Below are 21,142 nucleotides of genomic sequence, written 5' to 3'. Positions count from 1 at the left end.
CAAATTTAAAATATTAAATTAGTTTCATTGTATCTAACATTAAATATACATATATATAATATGTTTGTCTCGTTTTGAAAATGATAATATATTCATATAAATTTAGTTAAAATTTAAGTTAAATGACTTATATAATATGAAACAGATAAAATAATTAGCTATATTTTGAAATAAACTTAGTATACTACTAGTACAGTAGTAGTACAGTTGTGCTAACGAGTAGTCGTCGCCTTTGGGGACTATCCAATAGTATGCTACCTAGGGTCCTGTGACCCCGGGTAAAATTTTAATATCTAGTTGTTTTAGTATATATTAATCATATTATTAATTAAAAATAAGAATTTTATATGTATTATGATATGTATAGGATCTTTTTGTTTTGGGTTCGCCACCGGTCGACATGGAGATGTGCGAGTGATGTTGCTGGATCATTACGATCGAGTATTGAACACAACAGCAGCAGTACAGTGTCGAGCGACAATTTCGGAGTTGGCAGCAATAAACGCAAGGCGTTAGCTAGGGACCCATGGAGGCATGCAGTCGCAATGATAGCAAGGCCGGCCAAGCTGCGTGATGCATCCTGGTGATCGACGCCGACGCACGCAGCCACACACACGTACGGTTGGAATCGATCAGTCGGACGCGTACGCGTACGTGCATTTCGATCAGATCAGCTCAGCTCAGCTCAGCTCAGCGGAGGGTTTTGTGTTAATGGCGGGGAGCAGGCAGGCGTGTGAGCCTTCAACTACTAGTACAAATTTGGAGCAGTGGATTCGCTGATCCACACGTACGTGCCGTGCCAGCACGATCGATTGAGTAGCTAGCTGGCACACGATCAACGACGGGTCGGCCCCGCCCGGCCCCAGACCCCATTGATGAGATGTTCCGTCGTCCCGTCTTTTCTTCGGTTTATAAATTATTTTTGAAATTTTAAGTTAATTTTAGAGGTTTTAACTAAAGTTTATTTTTTCATCCAAAAATATGTATATAAATATTTTATTTATAAATATATTATTTGATTTTTTTATTGGTGGAGGAACTGATTAAACAGTTTATTTTTTCAATTTAATGAATTCGATCTATTTATTCTGTCACATTAAACCTTGGTTATAATATTCTTTAGTAGCAGTAGAAATATAAATCAATGATTAAGATTATTTTAGTATGGTAATATGGAGCAGATAGCAGAGTAGTCTAGCTCTTACAGCCCGTAGCAGTACTACGGGAATGCATCACCAATGAGCATTCGCGAAATATCTACTCCTAGAGTCCTAGGTGATGAGGTACTCCAGTTGTTAACCTGCAATATTGGCACGTTTGTGTTGTACAGTGCTCTACCCAGAGACTTTTTACGGTCACTCGTATTAAATGTCTAGACATTAATTAAAAGTATTAAATATAGGCTATTAATAAAACTCATCTCAAACTATTTCGTGAGACCAATTTATTAAGCCTAATTAGTCTATGATTAGCGAATGTGATGCTACAGTAAACATTTGCTAATCGTGGTTTAATTAGGTTTAAAATTTTTTTCTAATGAAATAATCTTTATTTATACAATTAGTTTTGTTATCAATATACTTAATACTCCTAATTAACGTCCAAATATCCGATGTGATAAGAGACTAAAAATCCATGGATCCCCTATGGTATGGTTCGTGACGTGTGAGTATACTCGAGTCTTCGTCTTGCCACAGAGCCTCTGCCACGATGGACACGAGGGACGATCTTCTGAGTTTCGTCTTTGGGCGTGTGAGACAAAGATTGCCAGACAGATGTTTGGATTTTGTAACGTCGGTTTGCGTATAGCGGTGTGCGTTAAGGTCAGAAAGGAGTACCTGCAAAATTAGTAGTATCAATCATGTACCGGAGTATTCCCTTGTTTCTAAAATAAATACTGGATGCTAATTAAAACTGAAGATCGTACTTATTTTATACCGATGAAATACTTTAGATTTTCGGAGAAAAAACTCTTTAGACTGCAGTAATCTCATGGTTTCTCTTATAATATGCATAAACACAACTTTATATTAGTAACTAAAATTAACTTATGGGTAAAACTTTTTGCATACATGTTATTATCATTCTAAGTGCAAATACCGTAAAATAAACTACAATGAAGAAATCCTAAAATTTATCTCAAAGATTATTTTTAAAATTTAAAATTTGGCTTACGAGTATAAATATAAACGAAAAGATGAGCCAATCATACTTCTCACATGGAAGTGTTTGATTTCTTCCATTCTCTCTTGAAAATCATCGTGCAAACTATCCTGCTAAGGGAAAGGCAAAGCACTGATAAGCTCATGACAGCTTAATGTTATGAGTATCGTAGAGTGATTGTTTGGTATTTTCATGAAAATAATCAAATAATATATTTATAAATAAAAATAATTTGTGAATAAAATTTATATATATATATTCTTAACGATATAAAAGTGAAAGCTGAAAAATAAAATTCGGTAAAAAAACCAAAATCAACCTTAAATTTAATATTAAAAATTTAAATTTTAAATAAAAGCATAAACATAAATAAAAAGATATTGTCAATCTTTTGAGTGACGCAGCTGATCAAAACTGAAAACTACAACGCCTATTTCATGGTGGTTGGTTGGTTACATGCATTGGCATCTCATCCTGTATCTTCAGCTCCTATGCCTGGTACATAGACTTATCAGATGTCTTAATCAGTTCCATAATTGAAAATTTGAGGTGGCATGAGTATGTTTCGAAAGAAAATGATGAAATTTCAAAACCTCTGCGGAGCATTTGCAGTATTTGTAATCATACAGGGACCGTATCATCTCTAATACTTTCGCTATGCCAAAGTGATCTATCTGCCTAGAAAAAATACACTTATTTTGATAACAGATGGAGTGCTCCATCCATTTCAAATTAAATCAACCGTTAGAGTTTAAATTTTGTCTCAAAATAAATTAAATTCTATATTCATATGTAGTATTAGCTTGTAATTGAGAAAATTTTATTCCTCTGGCACCTTTTACATGTTCTCTTCATTCCATATTATAAGAATTTCCGATATTGTCTAGATTATGTGTGCTGATAAATCTAGACGCATATACAACATATATACATATATATATTGATACGTAGATAAATCTAGACAAACTCAAAAAGTCTTATGATATGGAATTGATGGAATACTCTCTAATCAATAACAATATTGCATCGATGAGAGACAGTTTGGTCTTTTATTCTCTGTATTCATATTGTACTAGGATTCGGTGAATTTTTCGGGGGTGAGCATAAGGCTTCGATGAAAGAAGTGTATGGTCATCAAATAAAGATCCAACTAGTTATTTGAGAATATTGGGTTCAGCCGATATCAAGGTATGTGCGAGAGTGTAGCAACAAGAAGGACATATTGATTTTTTATATAGGTTCGCCTCCCTTATAGTTGAGTAGCTATATTCCTATTGGGTGTAACGAATTTCAAGTTTATATCAATCTCACATCAGTATGATATGAGTAGGAAACCCAAGGGCAGTTTGCAACTATATTGATTAAGATAACACGAGCATGGTTGTTAGTGACTAGATATCATTGGTTCTCCAATGTCGACTCGATGGGATTGAGTTATGTGGCTTCTAATACACCTTGTGGTATATTGGTCCTTATTCGATTGTTCTCCTCCACTCGAGGGTCTTATATTTATATCCATGATTTTCTTTTATAGTCTTATTCAAGTAGAATTAGAGAAATAAATATGAAAACCATACAAACAGTCTTGGTAGGAGCCAAATAAGTTATGAGAAGTCATTAGGCAAGATGACCGGGTAGGCTTATCGTCTCTAGATTGGACCACCGAACCTTTACATAGCTGGTACGAATTTGTTCCTCCGCCCTATTCTTTCTTATTTGTTTTGGACCTATGTTCGTATATATGAAACTTTTTCCATATAAGATTTGATATATATCACTAATTGAACCGAGATACATACACGTCATTGGACATATGAGTATATAAATTCATCGTGCAAATTCTGCATTGAAAATAATGTTTGCACTAGCTTAAGATTTCATATTTGTCTCGAGAGAAATACGGTGTAAACATACATAAATCTTGACTTTTGACAACCAGTATCGTAGGACACTCTGATAGTCTGATTAATGTATAGTACTTCTGACAGAAATGCAATGCACCTTTGCCATGCAATTATAGCTAACTGTATTTGTGTGGTACTGTAGCACACTGATGATTGCACTTGATGTGCTCGAAAAATTTCGGTCCTTGAAAATAGCAGTTGATTCAAACTTAACTTACTCATGGTTCATGAATGCAAAAGAAGTGCACCGGTGCCAATAGTGTGAGTTGTCACCGGCACCAGCACAAGTTTGCCATGCATCTTCGCATCCAGAAAATGGTAGAAACCATTTTGAACATACAAGTCTAACCGATGGATCTAAAGTTGTTTGAACATGGTGGAGTTGGCGAATCCTCTCTTCGTCTCAACTCTCAACAGTCAACACATAACTACTTATACTCTGTTACGAAGAAACTAGCGTCCCTATTTTTCGCTTATACTTATATGCCAAAATTTAAACTTTTAACCTTAAATTAGGTTTGATTTTGAGTTTTTCATCGAAATTTATTTTTCACCCTTGACTTTTAGACTGTGAAGAATACATCTATAAAAATTCTATCCCGAATTAATTTTTATTTGCAAATATGCAGTTTGACTTTTTCAAAAAAAATTGAAACAATCACCCCTAAGGTTGAAGTGCTAAATAGTTATCATTAGTTAAGATAAGAAAACGTATAGATGAATTAAATAGAAAAATATTGCAGTAACTAATTGAGATGAGAATGTGAGTGAAGAAGTAATATTATTTGAAGACAAATTTGATCCTAAAAGTATTTCACCCGCTCAAAAAGAAAAAACAACACGTCGACATTCTTTTATCATCCAAACATAAACTCTCACTGAGTACTTTCTCATGTCAAATTTGAGAAAAAAAATGGATCAGAAGTTTATCTCGCCGTCTGACCAGTGCAAGAGCCGAGAGAGCCCAAAACCAAAGACGGCAAATCCAGCGGTGAGGGACGGAGCCGTTGCATCCAGATTTCGCTGCACGTCTCGATCGATTTTTAATATCTGGCTGTACGTACTACCACACATACGTGAGCCTGCCTATGGCGTCGTGTCTCGTCGAGCACTCTGCTGCTCGCTACAGAGGCCGCTGTCTCCCGCCTCCCTGGCGCCAACTCACACCGATTTACACGGCTGGCAATGGCACGGCATGGCAGCGGCAGAGACCTCACTCACTTCGCGGCACCATCCACCTCCCAGTGCTCCAAACCCCTATATAAACCCCAGCCCATGCCCTGATTCTCCCACTCAAACACGAAGCTCCGAGCTCTCTCCATTGATCAGCTTCGAGCTCTCCATTGATCAGCTCAGTTAGAGAAGAGAGAGAGATGGCGAAATTCATGGCGGTTTGGGGGGTGGTGATGGTGGCGGTGGTGGTTTGGTCGGCGGCGATGGCGGCGGCGGGGAACTTCAACGAGGAGTTCGACATCACCTGGGGCGAGGGGCGCGGCAAGATCCTGGAGAAGGGGCAGCTGCTGACGCTGACGCTGGACCGGACGTCCGGGTCCGGGTTCCAGTCGAAGCACGAGTACCTGTACGGCAAGATCGACATGCAGCTGAGGCTGGTGCCGGGCAACTCCGCCGGCACGGTGACCGCCTACTACCTGTCGTCGCAGGGCGCGGCGCACGACGAGATCGACTTCGAGTTCCTGGGCAACGTCACCGGCGAGCCGTACACGCTGCACACCAACGTGTTCACGCAGGGGCAGGGCAACCGCGAGATGCAGTTCCGCCTCTGGTTCGACCCCACCAAGGACTTCCACACCTACTCCATCCTCTGGAACCCCAAGCACATCATGTAAGCACACAAAAAAGAAAATGATTTCTTGATCGATCTCCATGGCTGCGATGCATAGTGAGTGAGTGAGAAATGCTGTGGTTTGGTGCAGATTCATGGTGGACGACATGCCGATCAGGGACTTCAGGAACCTGGAGGGGAAGGGGATCGCGTTCCCGAAGAACCAGCCGATGAGGCTCTACTCCAGCCTGTGGAACGCCGACGACTGGGCGACGCAGGGCGGCCGCGTCAAGACGGACTGGTCGCACGCGCCCTTCTCCGCCTCCTACCGCGCCTTCCGCGCCGACGCCTGCGTCGTCGCCGCCGGCGGCCGCACCCGCTGCGGCGCCTCCGTCGGCACGGACGCCGCCCCCGGCAGCGGCGCCGCCGCCGCCGCCGCCTGGTACAACCAGGAGCTCGACCTCACCCGGCAGCAGCGGATGCGGTGGGTGCAGAGCAAGTACATGATCTACAACTACTGCACCGATCCCAAGCGCTTCCCCCAGGGCCTCCCCGCCGAGTGCTCCATGTAACGTCGTCCGCCGCCGCCGGAGATGGGGAAGAAGATGGGCTGGCCGGCGTCTGTATAAATAAATAAAAGATTGGCACTTGGGGATCGAAGAACACAATGTGTAATGTAGCTGGGGTAAAATTCTTTCTTTCACTGTTCGTAGTAATCCACGCCCTGTTCGTGTTTAACTGATCGTGTCCGTGTCCATGTCCATGCCACAATTCATGTGTAATATATTCCTCACATCACATACATGTTCTTGTTCCCAAGCGTGCAACTGTGTAAATCTTGTTTGCCCTGAAAGTTGTCATCTTTTGTCTGATACTCCTGATTAGTTGCGATTTAATTACAGCCATAAATTGTGTGCGTTGAAATGAGTTGATCTTTGTCCTGTCCCACTACTCCCTCTGTCCCACTCCCGTACTAGAATAAATCAAATCAAATCAACTTTTCAGTTTATATATATATCGTACTGGAATAAATCAACTTTTCAGTTTATATATAACTTTTCAGTTTATATATATATATGTTTAACTATTTGTCTTATTAAAAAATTTACGATTAATAATTTTATATTATTATTAATAAAACAGAAAACAATCAACTTTTCAGTTTATATATATATCGTACTGGAATAAATCAACTTTTCAGTTTATATATATATATATGTTTAACTATTTGTCTTATTAAAAAATTTACGATTAATAATTTTATATTATTATTAAAACAGAAAACATGTTTAACCATTCGTCTTATTAAAAAATTTACGATTAATAATTTTATATTATTAGATAATAAAACAGAAAATATAAAAGTTTTAACTATTCGTCTTATTAATAAAAATTACAATTAATAATTTTATATTATTAAATAATAAAACATGAATACTCTACGTGTGACTAATATTTTAAATATTTTTAAAATATTTACATATAAGACGAATGGAGAAAAACCAAAAAAATTAGTTTTTTTTGGAAGAGGGAGTATTGATCAGCCGTGGCTGTCAACACCGGGTCAATTTCTTACTAGGCGTACGTAGAACACAGGCTGGTAGATGTTGCAGTCTCCAGGTGTTTACATACACCTGTATACGTACGTAGCAGCCTTTCCAATGATTCGGTGTCGAACAGTTTCTTTGTTTGATCAATAAAAAAATTAAGTCTTAATCTATCACGATTCGCGATAGGGATGTTGGGTTCAACTGGACAGACAGAGCTTTCGTTATTAGTGCCAAAATTAAGATACGATTAACCAGAGATACTCCATGAATGAAGAAGAAACTGGCAGCCATCTTTGGATTTGGATTTGAAGTAGATTTCAGGGTTTTTATTATATTTTATTTTTTCACCATTAACTTTTTGATAGATTAAAAACACACGCATATATATTATTTATTAACTAATTTTTAATTAGAAATAAGTTGTTTGGTTTTTCTCCGCACCTAGCACTAGAAACAAACAAACAAACAAGCAGAACGATTACTTGATTCAAATGCCATATCTTGGCTAATCCATGGCTAGCAGCAAGTGTATGTGAGCACTGAGAACTGTGTGGGTCACAGGACACAAGACGACGAGGAGGGGCAACACGAGGAGGACATGGCTCGTCAGGTCTGCAGACTCTGGGGTTGTCTGCGAGATGCGTGTTCCATTTCCGATTCGGACATGTGGCCGGCCGCACCGACAGATCACGGAGCAGCCGTAGCCGATAGCCTCGTCCGTGGCCGTCGTCGGCCGGGTTGGATTGGATTGGATGAGAACGACGAAGCAGATCGATCGATCGAGCCAAATTCGCCAACAGAAACAGATCACTCTCTGCTGCTGCTAGAGCAGTAGTAGTACGTGTTACTGGAACAAAGCTAGCAGCCGTGATCTTTTTCTTTCTCTGAAGAAAGGTGACCGCTTGCCTTATCCTTTCAAGCAGGTCACGGTCTCACGGGACAGCCATTTCAGCTACTACTAGCATCTGAATTTTCTGAATATTGAGGTGCTACTTGCGGCCTGTGGAGCTAAACTGATATTGTGGTTAGGCCAGGTTTAGTTTCCAAAAATTTTATCATATCAAATCTTTAGACATCTAAATCTAAATAGAGCATTAAATAAAAATAAAACGAAAAACTAATTACACAGTTATGTGGAGAATCGTGAGGAATCTTTTGAGCCTAATTAGTCGATGATTAGCCATAAGTGCTACAGTAACTCATATGCGCTAATGACGGATTAATTTGGCTCAAAAGATTCGTTTTACGGTTTCTAGGCGAGCCGTGAAATTCGTTTTTTCATTCGTATCAAAAACTCAATCTGACATCTGGTCAAACGTCTAATGTGACATCCAAAATTTTTCATTTCCCCGACTAAACTAAACTCGTACCGGGCTGGTGTATAAAATATAAGTATTTTTAGTTTTTTTAGCAGTGGTTAAAGTTAAGAAAAAACAATAGTGTTCTTTGATAATGAGAAGTAAATAAGAGCGAGAAAAAGTTGGATAGATGATAAAATGGAAAGAAAGCGAGTAGTAAGTAACGTGAATAGTACTAGAAATATTATATTTTAGGATAAGATTTAATACTAGAAATAATTAACTATAAAAATACTATAAATAATTATATTTTGAGACGGATAAAGCAGACGACTAGTGCGAATCTTTACTAGCTTGTGCTTCTTCCATCCTAAAATAAAAAAAAACTCTAGTTCAAATTCAAACTAAGTATTACCTCCCCGTCCATGCACATTGCAGTGACATGGCATGTAGCTTCACACCTCCCCGTACAAGACTCCTCGCCAGCTCGGCCGAATGCGTCATCCAACCAGGCTTCTCGCGTCTTCTGCGAGGCACGCGTTTCTCGTTAGCTTTTTCGAAAAGTTATCAGAGAAGCCGTCCGTCCACCTTGCCGCAAGCTCCTCCGAGATGTGCGTGACAAGGTGAGGGAGAGAGTCTGGCCGCCGAGCTCGTCCGCCGCTGCCAAGATGTGCTCCTCCGCCGCCGACGGGACGCGGCCGACCTCCGACGTGCTGTCGCCGGAACGCGGCCACCACCGCCTGGACACGGGCACCGCTGTCGGGACGCGGACGCCGCCGCCTAGACACAAGCGCCGCCGGGACGCGGGCGCCCTCTGACGCGCCGCCAAGCGGGAGAGGAGAGCTCGTTAGCTAGAGTGGATCTGCTCACTTATGTCGCCGAGGTCGTCGGCCCGGACTAGATTCGGCTAGATCCGCTCGCCCGCGCCGCCGAGCTCACAGGCCCGACGTCGAGCTCCGCCCCCGCGCCACCGAGCCTGTCGGCCCGCCGCTGTGATCCGTGACCACCTCCAGCGCCGCCGAGCTCCGTCGCCGTCGATGCCATGCCCAGCTCCGCTGCCGTGGGCCACTGCCGTCGGAGGAGGCTCAGATCTGTGAGAGGGAGAGAGGGAGGAGAGAGCTCGGAGAGAGATGGGAGAGACGGTTGAGTGGCTGAAAAAGAAAAGGTGTTTTTTTTTCTGTGGGACCCACCTGAGGCTATATGCACTGTGAAGTGGAGGGCTTTATCCTACTTGGCTTCTTCTTTTTTGCTAGAACCACTACACGGGGATCCTTACACTGTGTATGCCCTCAGTTGCCAACATTGCTTGGCTGCGGAGCGAAACTGATATTGTGGTTAGGCTAGGTTTAGTTTCCAAAAATTTTTACCCAAAAACATCACATCAAATCTTTGGGCATCTAAATAGTGCATTAAACATAGATGAAATGAAAAACTAATTACACAATTATGTGAGAAATTGTGAGGAATCTTTTGAGCCTAATTAGTCAATGATTAGCCATAAGTGCTACAGTAACCCATATGCGCTAATGACGGATTAATTCGGCTCAAAAGATTCGTCTCGCGGTTTCTAGGCGAGCCGTGAAATTCGTTTTTCATTCGTGTCCAAAAACTCAATCCGACATCTGGTCAAACGTCTGATGTGACATCCAAAATTTTTCATTTTCCCGACTAAACTTGTACCGGCTGGTGTATAAAATATAAGTATTTTTAGTTTTTTTAGCAGTAGTTAAAGTTAAGAAAAAACAATAGTGTTCTTTGATAACGAGAAGTAAATAAGAGCGAGAAAAAGTTAGATAGATGGTAAAATGGAAAGAAAGTGAGCAGTAAGTAACGTGAATAATACTAGAAATATTATATTTTAGGACAAGATTTAATATTAGAAATAATTAACTATAAAAAATACTAAAAATAATTATATTTTGAGACGGATAAAGCAGACCACTAGTGTGAATCTTGTACTTCTTATGTCTAAAAAAAAACTCATGTTCAAATTCAAACTAGTATTACCTACCTTATATAATTTCTTTTTAAAAATCAGACATGCTGTAGCACAAGACTGAATCTGTGTGTTAATACCACTTGGACTACCAGAAATCTCTTGGCAGTCTACAGAAATGACCGAGTTACCAGAAAAAAAATCTTAGGAGAATGATAACAAAGTTCGCTAAATGTCATCTTAGTTAGCTGTACCATACAGTGTGTGGGTAGTATGCAACCGACGTCCGGCTGTTTTGTCACCTCATCATGTCTCTCATCTGATAGGGATTTGGGAGTGCATGCATGGAGTATGTTATGTGTCTGCACTAACCAGTGGCTTACGATTGGTTGCTATAAAAGCTCCACCAAAACTTATATGTAGATCGGGAAGATCTTCTTTTGTTTAGAGCGCAAGCAGGCCATATTTAATGGTATAGTCTATTGTGGTTTTTATCTTTAAGATACGTCAATAACAAGAGTCTATTTTATAATAATATATATAAAAGTAGAGTTAGGTGTGGTTTCTACGTCAATACAATAAAATATTTTTATTACGCTAGTTTTCTTTTTATAACCCTCATGCAAGAAAGTTTCCTTGAATAAATGCTAAAGGTTGACTCTAAGCCGTTACCACGCATGACAACCGTTTTTCTCTCTCTTTCACTCTCTTTCCTTCATGTCACCAAATTTGCTTACATGACGATTGATAGAGTCAACTATTAAACATTCTGTACGTACCATTACCGAACATATCTGTGCTCTCGTCCTAACTTCTAAAAATAAATTGGATTTTTTAAGGTACCCTCAACTATTGTTTTAAATCTGATGGATTTGATTTTACTATACTAGAAATTCTATTAGGATAAAATTAGAACTAAAATATATAACTCTTCGATAAAATTATGTCATATATCATTTTAAAATAGATAAATTAATAAATATATCTTACCATATTTTAGAATAAAATATTTAATATACTTATAAAAATAAGTGGTTAGGTATAAATTTTAGTACACTGCTACTGCTAGTAAAAACTACCGTAATATTACCCAACAAATGACTACTTCAATCAAATTAATTAAAAAAACTCATACCCTTATTTACTTGATCTAGATAGAAACATATGCTAACATTGCTTCCCAACAATGGCCTTATTTCCCAAAAGAGTTACTCGTTTTGCGGGAGAAAATATAAGACCATTTATAACAAAGAAGTGTTTCTGACCTATATGTATCTGCTCTTCTTTTAGTAAGAGAAATATTATTGTTTAATTAGATATATCGAAAGCTACCGAAAATCTTTAGTGTTAAATTTGGTACCTGCCAAAATACGGATTTTGACACTTATATAAAATATCAAGAGATATCAAATGTTATACTGGAATGCATGTGAAGAACAATATAATCATTATTTTGTTTTTTATAAGGAAGAAGAACAAGGATAAAATTCTTGTAACTAAATAATAAAAAATAGCATAGGGCAGACCCCGTTTGGAAGCCCCTATTGTCTGGGTAAGAGACCCTAATGATCGATTACAGGCGCATGGCTCCAATAGCCACGATATATTGGTCCGTCTGACGGTGTATTATAGACTCTTTTATTAAACCGGTGAGAATTAAATTCCTTGAGCTTTTAGAAGCTTGGTTTGAATAGAAAAAAAATTTTCGTGGACGCTCCATGGGTTTGACACCGACATGTAATTAATGTCCTTTTAGGCCTAAAATCCAGTGGCAGGAAAAACATATATGCTATCTCTATCCAATAATAATTATATTTTTTAAAAAAATTAAATGTATATTCCATAGAGTACATTTAAGGAGTACTAGTTGTCCCATCAATCACCAAATATTCAAATCTCTGTCCATTTTACCTCTAACTGCTTCTCAAAATATCATTCCCTTATTTAATGAAGAATATTTAAGTTATTTTTTCATGTAACTAATTTGCATGTATAGTGCTAGAAATACAGTTATATTAGGATTAGCAAGTAACTCTGGACTAGCGCTGAACTGCTGACCTATGCATGATTGAGCTGGGCTGTACCTTGTACGTAGCGCAAGGACAGACCCAAGAACAGGATACCCACATAGCTACATTGTCAAATTTATGAAGTTTAACAGGGAGACAAATAATTGGTTCTCCAATCTCCATGATGTTTATTTATGGGTGGGGTAGTATCTCTCGCAAGACTCTTAGCACTAGCTGCACTGCCATTGACAAGTCAGAGCTAACTCAGCTAATTGCACATTTTCATGTGGCAACACGTTTATTTGGACCATAATAATTCCGTAAATAATTTCATAGATGAAACCCTATAGAAATTCTGTTTTTTTTTTGCCTACATGGAGTATTTTGGATCATAGGATTAGGGCCCCTTTGAATCCCAGTAGTGAAAAACGGAGAAATAGAAAAAACATAGAATTCTGACAGGAATGCAAGTGTAAAACAGAGGATTGTAAAACACAGAAAAAACGTAGGAATGACCGTTTGATTAGATCACAGGAAAAATACAGGAATTTGAGGAGAGATAAAGACTCATAGGATTTTTTCCATGAGGTTCTACCTCTTATTAAATTTTCTTCAAAACTGATAACTGATATGGGAAGAGACATTCCATATGAATTTCATAGGATTCATTCCTTTGATTCAAAGGGCTTTGTAGAAAAAATTCTTATAGAAATGAAATCCTTTAAAATTTCTATGAATTTTCTTTGAATCAAAGATGACCTTAACCTTGAAACAATAGGAATTTGCTTCTTGCTGGTCCACAGTTCTACACTATTTCTTGCCACAAATTAACATGTTTCTTTGTGCAAGCAATAAGAGAAAAAACATCATAATTGCTATTACTAAATGATCCAAGATCTTCCATAGCTGTACACCACAATCACTTAATTAATTAATCATTTGATGATTGCAAAAATGGTCCTGAATCTAGTGGAAATGGAGATGCATGCAAGCACTCCAGATCTGCTGCTAAATCTCCAGATTTCACTTGCCTAACAAAGTCACAGGTTAAAATTCGCACTAGAAACAAAACAGATATACAGCAGCTGAGTTGGATTCATTGCAAGTTCTAGCTTCAGTACACCCATCAACATTAAGCGCACAATTTCAGCAGCCACATAATTGGCACACCTGAGTTCAGACAACTGGCCTGGCCTAACCCTGCATATGATTAGATACCAGAGGATCATCATAGCCCTAATTAGCATCTGGGATTACTACCTTTGATGCATCAATGGCATTCTTAAAGCGACTTTCTGCTAATTCAGGGACCAGTCCCTCTCCCTCCGGCGGACAGCTGCTACTATGCGTGTAAGACTAGCCCTCCTATTGGATTTGATCACGCCTTAGATAGCCCTGGACATCTTTAATTTGGCCAAGTATGAGAAAATTCAGTTGATTCTATTTTCTGAAAGAGCATAATTCAGTTCAGTTACTATCTAGATCTATCCGGTGTTCTTCCTAGTTGGAATGTGATGGAGATGCACGCTATAAATCACACTATCTGTTTAACTATAAGCTTGGAGAGCACATGTGATGGCACATGGACTGAAACAACCCAAGTAGTTTTCCAAGCATCTTGCAGAGATGAAAGGCATGGCCTTGAAAGTTGAAACCCATCCCAATTTAAAGGAGGCTTTAATAGCACTGACGAGCTACAAACAATAAGGCATTTGCTGAACTTTCAACTCGGCCTATGAGCATCGAGCTGGAATCCAACTCGATTATAGCTCACTCCAGCTGAGCTGAGAGCTTAAATGTGTACTCTGTTCTGAACTCTGGACACTGTCTGTGTCCAGCTGAACAGTGATCCGGCGCTTGAGAGGCTACTGTACGTAGTACTCGGTAAAAGGCTTTGATTTCCTCTAGGGTTTAATGTTAGGGTGGTGCCTTTTGTGCCTTTTTGTGCTACTAATCCATCCAGCTTTGATGTTGCCTGAAATCCTGCATTGTTTTCTGCTCTACTGCTAGTCATTAGTAACCCCAATCACCACTGAAAATATCAAGGAACCCAATCATTATCCGTTGTACATGAACGAATAGTCCTATCTGGTTGCTCAACTCTAAAGTTCGCAGCTGGAAATTATACTGTTGCCCTACACAACTTTCATGATTTCATCAGTGCTCACATATACAGGACGTGCAATAAGTGAAGTAGCAAAAGAAAGTATCCTACGTACAACATCTTCACGAATTCTTTTGCTGCTACCCAACAAATGGAAATTGTTACAGACGCAGCCAAACTCATCAACCGCCGGCACCTAGATCACATTGTATATGCTACACCACAGGTTCAAACAAAGCCATAACTTTAGAATTTAGATCGTGTGACTATACAACTTCAGTATTCAGATCCCGTATCTACACAGCCCATTTTTAAGTTAGGCTCTGCCATCATCAATTAACCAGATCGAACAATAAACAGTAGTCATCTGAAGAGAAACAATGGTGATAGTATCTCCCATTGCCAATTTGCCATGTTTCACCCACATCGGGTTTCTGGTCGGGTTTCAGTATGATTCCTCCTCCTCGGAAGAATTGATCGGTGGCGAGTTCATGCCGTCCGGCCCCAAGTGCCCAACCACAAATCCCACGCACTGACAACGGGAAGGCCTGTGGCCGCGCACGCACGCCGTCGCCGGCCGCCGGGGCCGGGGCTAGCTGATGCTGATCGTACGTCGCGTCGCCATTAACTTTGGCATCAGATCGACATTGTCAAAAAAAAAAAAGTTTCTTTCTGTCATCGCCTCGACTGTGACTGGCGAGCTAGGCAACGTCGTCGCGCGCGACTGTGTGTGTCCCTGTGGTGTCGCGCTTCTACGACGTGTGGTGCAACGAGAAATCCTGCTGCTATTCCGCACGCTGCTGCATTGCTGCTGCCGAGTGCCGACGGATTCGCCTGGGATCCATCACTTTCGCTTGCTCCTCTCGTTTCAGGAAAACGTGGTTTTCCTTTGTACTCTGTCCTTGCTAGAAAACAAGTAACATGTCCATCGTGTATTGGCGACGTGCTCATACGATTATGAGGATGGATGGAGATGGACTCTATGGATCCATAAAAAAAAAAAAAGACAGTTTTTTAACGTGGGCTCATAGGAGAAAGGAAGTGTTTTTTTTTTAACTAACAGCTTGGTTTTTTTAACTAACGTGGGCTCATAGGACGTGCTGGACGCGCTCCTTGGGATGGAGAAGGTGTGAGTATATTGACAACTTTGCTTTCAAGTAATTAAGAAATACTCTCTCGTTTGCAAAATATAATTATTTCTAGAATTTAAATATTACACCAAAATATAAATATTTCTACTATTATTCATAGGATTACTTATATCATTAATCACTTCTCTTCTAAATTTATCTTATTTTGTCCCCGCCTGCAGTTGCACTCTCATTCAAAGTTTCGGTACTAAAATTGATCGAAATATTGCCGTCACATAGAGATGGCAACGGAGACCCGCGACCTGAGATCTGATAGGTATTTACTCCATTAGAGTACGGATATAGGCTAAATGTATTACCCGTGGGTAAGCAAACGGGTAAATACCTTCACCCAATAGATACGCGGGTATGAGAACGTTCCTATGATACCCATACCCGTTTACCCGCGGGTAATAAATACCCGGAAGCCCAAATGAACATTCTGGCCCATATATGAAATTAGGCTAGCCCAATATGAAACCCTAGGTATTTAAGCCTCAACCCATATATGAAATTATGTGGATTTATCTATTGTCTACTACTACTTAAGTACTATTTGATGGGATTTATGGTATTGTGTGACTGATGCGGATGTCTTGTCGTTGGCTGGTTGCTACAATTGGATCAAAATATTTTGTGTTACTTTTATTGTCATGTCAAATTTGGTGGGTAAATAGGTGACCCGCGGGTGAGGCTTACTCAGGCGGGTACGGGTATGGGGAATTTTTTATACCCGTGACGAGTATGAGAATTTTGGTAGATCTAAATTTTAATGGTGGATATGGGTATGGGTATCAATACCCGATGGGTATTTACCCATTGCCATCCCTACCGCCACACAGCCTTGTGCTCTGTTTTTTTAAAAGGGGTTGTGCTGTTTTTGCACCTGTAACATTTTGCCGTTTGATTTGTTGGGCCGGCAGGCAAATTCAGCCCAGTAAGGAAATTATGGGCGAACGAACTAAGCTGGGCCGTGTGTCTAATTTCACCATATTGGATAGCAAGGCCTGGTAGACTAGCTAGTCTCCTTTTTGGATCACGCACAACATTGGGCTTCCTTTTTTCTCCACTCTGCAACTAAAACAAGCCCAAGAAGGCTACAATATCATATGGCAAAGAAATAAGTCCACTTATGGTCCCTCAACTTAGCGTCGAGTCTGTCCGATTCCTTTAACATCAGAACAGAAATTACCCGTAAACTCGCATAAACCGTTTAGAAAAGGTCCCTCGGCAGATTGACTCAAATTTTAACTGGTTTTGCTGACATGTCATATGGTGGGTCCCACATATCTTTTTTTTTTCTATTTTTCTCTTTTCTTCCTTTTCTTTTCTCTCGTCTCTCTCTTCTTCCTCTAATCACTCCTGGGATGGGGCGGGGGCAGCAGCAAGCTGCAGGACGCGGGCGATGGTGGCCAAACGGGTGGCGGCGGCCGAGGTAGTGATGTTCAGGGCGCATAGACGGAGATTTTAACGAGAAGACACCGATCTTGATCGAGATCGTTGGAAAAAAAAACTATCATCTTCCCAAGTTTTTGTTTTTTGGGATTGTTGCTGGTTACGGCATCCAATCAGCATCTCGTGGCACAGATCATCAGCCTAATGCCGGCATATGATTCGATCTCCCGACTTGTTCGTCACAAGGCAAAGAAATGGTGGGAGAGGAGAAAAATCAGTAAGAAATGGAAGGATAGGAGACGAGGAGGCCACCTGCGTAGCATGGCAAGGATGCCGCCGTCGGGGCCCTGGAGCGCGACGTCGGGCATGTCTCCGATCTCCTCCTTCTCTCAGTCACTGACGGCGAGGACAATGGGGAGCGACATGTTGACGATGCCCTTGCCGTCGGGGAGGCGGATGCAGTTGAAAGGCAGCGTCTGGTGGTGCTCGTGCTCCCGCATGAACCCCCGGAGTGGGCTCGCCCACCCCACGGCGAGCACGTGCACCCACTCGACGTCGACGGCGGCGAGGCGGACCCACGGGAGTGCCTCCGCTTCGCCCTCACCGCAGCCCGGCGCTCCGGCGGGGCCACGAGGTCGATGAGCGCGCGCCCGTCCGCCTGGTGAGAATAGAAAAAGGAAGAAAAGAGAAAAAAAACTGATATATGTGACCCACTATATGCCACGTCAGCAAAATCAGTTAATACTGCTAAGGGATTTTTTTTAAACGGTTTATACGAGTTTGGAGGTACACATATCTGGTTTTGGGGTTAAGGGACCTCAAACAGACTTGATGTTAAATTAAAGAACCTCAGGTGAACTTATTCCTATGACAAATCTGTTAAATAGACTTGATGTTAAGTTGAGAGACCTCAGGTGAATTTATTCCTATAGCAAATCTGTAAAGTGTAGTCCATAACTACTCTCCCCGTCTTAAAATATGATATTTTTCAACATTTAAAATTTATTTTAAAATATAATATGTTCTACACCTATTTTATCTTTTGGACAAATCACAAACTTCGGTCCCTAATATTTCCAACCTACCTTAACCATTTGCAACACTTTTTTCTTTTCTGATTATGGATTTTGATTTTTATTAGCATATTTTCTAAAGTACTCAATGTAAATGTTTCGTGAAAAAAATATGTACGATAATTTTCTAACGCAAAATTTCAACTTCATATTAGTTAAATCATTTTTTTATAACCTTAAATGATTATCATAAAATCAGATAATCTATAAAATATAAAAATCTCATTATAAACAAATATGATCATAGTAGCATTAAGATCTTTTACCTTAAATCATATAACTTAAGGTCCATAAAATATAGGTCTGTAGCAAAATAGATTCAATAGCGATAAAGAGCATGAAGTCAGAGGATCCAATTACCGAAAGGGCCTAAAGTCTTTGATAGCAGGTTCGGTGAGGCACGAGTTTGGCGTCGTGGTGTGCATCCGCGTGTGGGGTAGAAAGGATTCCATGATATGGTGCGCAAGTTGGACCCCATATGTAAAATTGTCTTCGTTGCTAAAGTTTAGCCGCCGCCGGGCTGCCCAGGTCGGCCGGCTGGTTAACTGATTCCATTCCGTCCATCATTTTTCAAGCTCTACTTTATCTTTGGACCGTTTTTTTAGCGTGCACGCTGGACCACGTCGATCGCCATATGCAATTAGAGCTTTTTAAACATTCTTCTAAAATATCTCAAGATACTATATTTTTCAATATAAAAATCTAGCTATCATATAAAAAATTATACTAAAAATTTTGGTACCTAAAATATTTCTCAAAAATGATATAAAAGCCATGCAATTATGCATCGTGTCATTTTAACAAATCTATATACCCAAATAATTGATATTTATCCTCGTCTTAAAAAACATCCTATGTCGACGAGACTTATTATATTCCCAGTTACTTTTTACACATGTCAAAGATACATATACATACACAAACTCGCTCTATGGTCCATACTAGAACCAATATACATATTTTTTTTAGACAAAGATATTTTTTACCCGGTGTCTATATCCAACCAGACATGTGTAATTTTTTTTTTAATTTAGAACTTAGCTAAAGTAGGAAACTTAGCCTACATATACAGGCTCACTCTATACCAGAATCAATATATTTTCAGATGTGTTGTTTCTCTCTACTTGGAGGCGGAGCACTCGGGAGGGAGCCCCTGGGGGAACCGGTAGGTGTCGGCGCAGTAGTTGTAGATCATGTAGTCTCGCTGCACCTGCCGGAGCCGGTCCTGGGCGGCGCCGTCCAGCTCCTGGTACATCCACGGGCTGCCCGGCGCCGCGCACGCCGCCTGCGACGACGACGACGACGGCGGCGCGCACCCGGCCGCGGCGAACCCGCGGTACGACGCCGTGAACGGCGCCTGCGACCAGTCCGTCCTGACGCGCCCGCCCTGCGTCGCCCACTCCTCCGCGTCCCACATGCTCGCGTACACCCGCATCGCCTGCGTCCGCGGGAACGCCACGCCCATCGCCTCCCTGTTCCTGAACTCCCGTATCGCCGTCCCGTCCACGTAAAACCTAAACTCAAAACCACATCGAGCTCATCATCAGATTCCTACTGTAATTCGTTGCTTTTTTTTTTTTGTTTCTCTACGGTGCTCTCTACTAAGCAGTGGAACGTCGCGTGCGTACACGATGTGAGCCGGGTTCCAGAGGACGGAGTAGGTGTGGAAGTCCTTGGTCGGGTCGAACCACATTCGGAACTGCTGCTCGCGGCCGCCTTTCCCTTGGCTGTACACGTTGGTGTGCACGGTGTACGGCTCGCCGGTCGCGTTGCCCAGGAACTCGAAGTCGATCTCGTCGTGCTGCGACCCCTGCGACGACAGCTGCAACCACATGCGTACCAATTCTTTCATGTCAGAAGCTAAGCTAAGAAGCAGGTGTGGCGGTGATCGACGACGTGATGGATGCGTGCTCGTGCATACGTACGTAGAAGGTGGCGACGGTGCCGGCGGAGTTGCCGGGGACGAGCTTGATCTGCATGTCGAAGCGGCCGTAGAGGTACTGGTTCTTGGACTGGAACCCGGAGCCGGAGGACCTGTCCAGTGACAGCGTCAGGAGCTGGCCGTCGCCGAGGATCTTGCCGCGGCCGTCGCCCCAGGTGATGTCCACGTCCTGGTAGAAGTTGCCGGCGGCGGCGGCGAGCAGCAGCACGGAGCACAGTGTCATCGCCACCGCCAACGCTCTCCCTGTGCTGCAAGAAGCCATCGCGTATAACACTGTTGGATTCGGCTGGTTCGTTCGATCGATCAGCTCGTGGTGGTGGTGACAAATCGTCGTGCAATGCTGTGGTTTTTATAGGCCAGTGGAAAGGAGGCGAGCTGGTTTAGCATTTCCGTCGGATGGTTGGACCGGAGACGAAGAGGCGGAAACGTACGTGTGCTGGATCAATAGAACAGCTTGACGATGTGGACACGAGTCAGAACCACACGGCTTGGTTAGCCAGTTTGCTTCTGGAGCTGAGCCTCAGTTTTGCCAGCTCAGGCCGCGTTGCGCACCCGCACTCCATTTATAAGCCAAATTTTAAATTTTTAGCAATAAATTTAAAATTAGTTTTAGAGTGTTTTCATCGATGTTTATTTTTCAGCTGTAGATCGCTAAAAACACGTATATAAAATTTTTATTTACGAATTATTTTGTGTTTGCAAATATATCGTTTATTTTTTTTTATAAAACACCCAAACAATTACCCCCAATTCTTTTCAATCACATATGCTTCTCAAACAACTAAACGGTATATTTTATAAAAAAATATATTAAAGTTGCTTTAAAAATTATATCAATTTATTTTCTAAGTTTTT

The 21,142-nt window shown here is 41.1% G+C and overlaps 2 protein-coding genes across 2 annotated transcripts; one reads left to right on the top strand and one right to left on the bottom strand.

Moving 5' to 3' along the window:
* The first annotated feature begins 5,250 nt into the window (after nt 1-5,250).
* On the top strand, nt 5,251-6,682 carry LOC102701831 (probable xyloglucan endotransglucosylase/hydrolase protein 25). The gene is made up of 2 exons (XM_040525041.1): nt 5,251-5,910; nt 6,002-6,682. The coding sequence occupies exons 1-2, from the start codon at nt 5,441-5,443 to the stop codon at nt 6,420-6,422; spliced, it is 891 nt and encodes a 296-aa protein (XP_040380975.1). The 5' UTR covers nt 5,251-5,440; the 3' UTR covers nt 6,423-6,682.
* Nucleotides 6,683-19,156: 12,474 nt separating this feature from the next.
* On the bottom strand, nt 19,157-20,799 carry LOC102699876 (xyloglucan endotransglucosylase/hydrolase protein 22-like). Its single transcript, XM_006657226.3, has 3 exons — nt 20,271-20,799; nt 19,974-20,167; nt 19,157-19,859 (listed from the first exon to the last, which is right to left on the bottom strand). Exons 1-3 carry the CDS (start codon nt 20,547-20,549, stop codon nt 19,466-19,468), a joined length of 867 nt encoding a protein of 288 aa, XP_006657289.2. The 5' UTR covers nt 20,550-20,799; the 3' UTR covers nt 19,157-19,465.
* Nucleotides 20,800-21,142: the final 343 nt, after the last annotated feature.

This window comes from Oryza brachyantha, chromosome 6 (assembly GCF_000231095.2).
Source record: "Oryza brachyantha chromosome 6, ObraRS2, whole genome shotgun sequence".
Classification (NCBI taxonomy): domain Eukaryota; kingdom Viridiplantae; phylum Streptophyta; class Magnoliopsida; order Poales; family Poaceae; genus Oryza; species Oryza brachyantha.
This window is presented reverse-complemented; position numbering and strand designations above follow the sequence as displayed.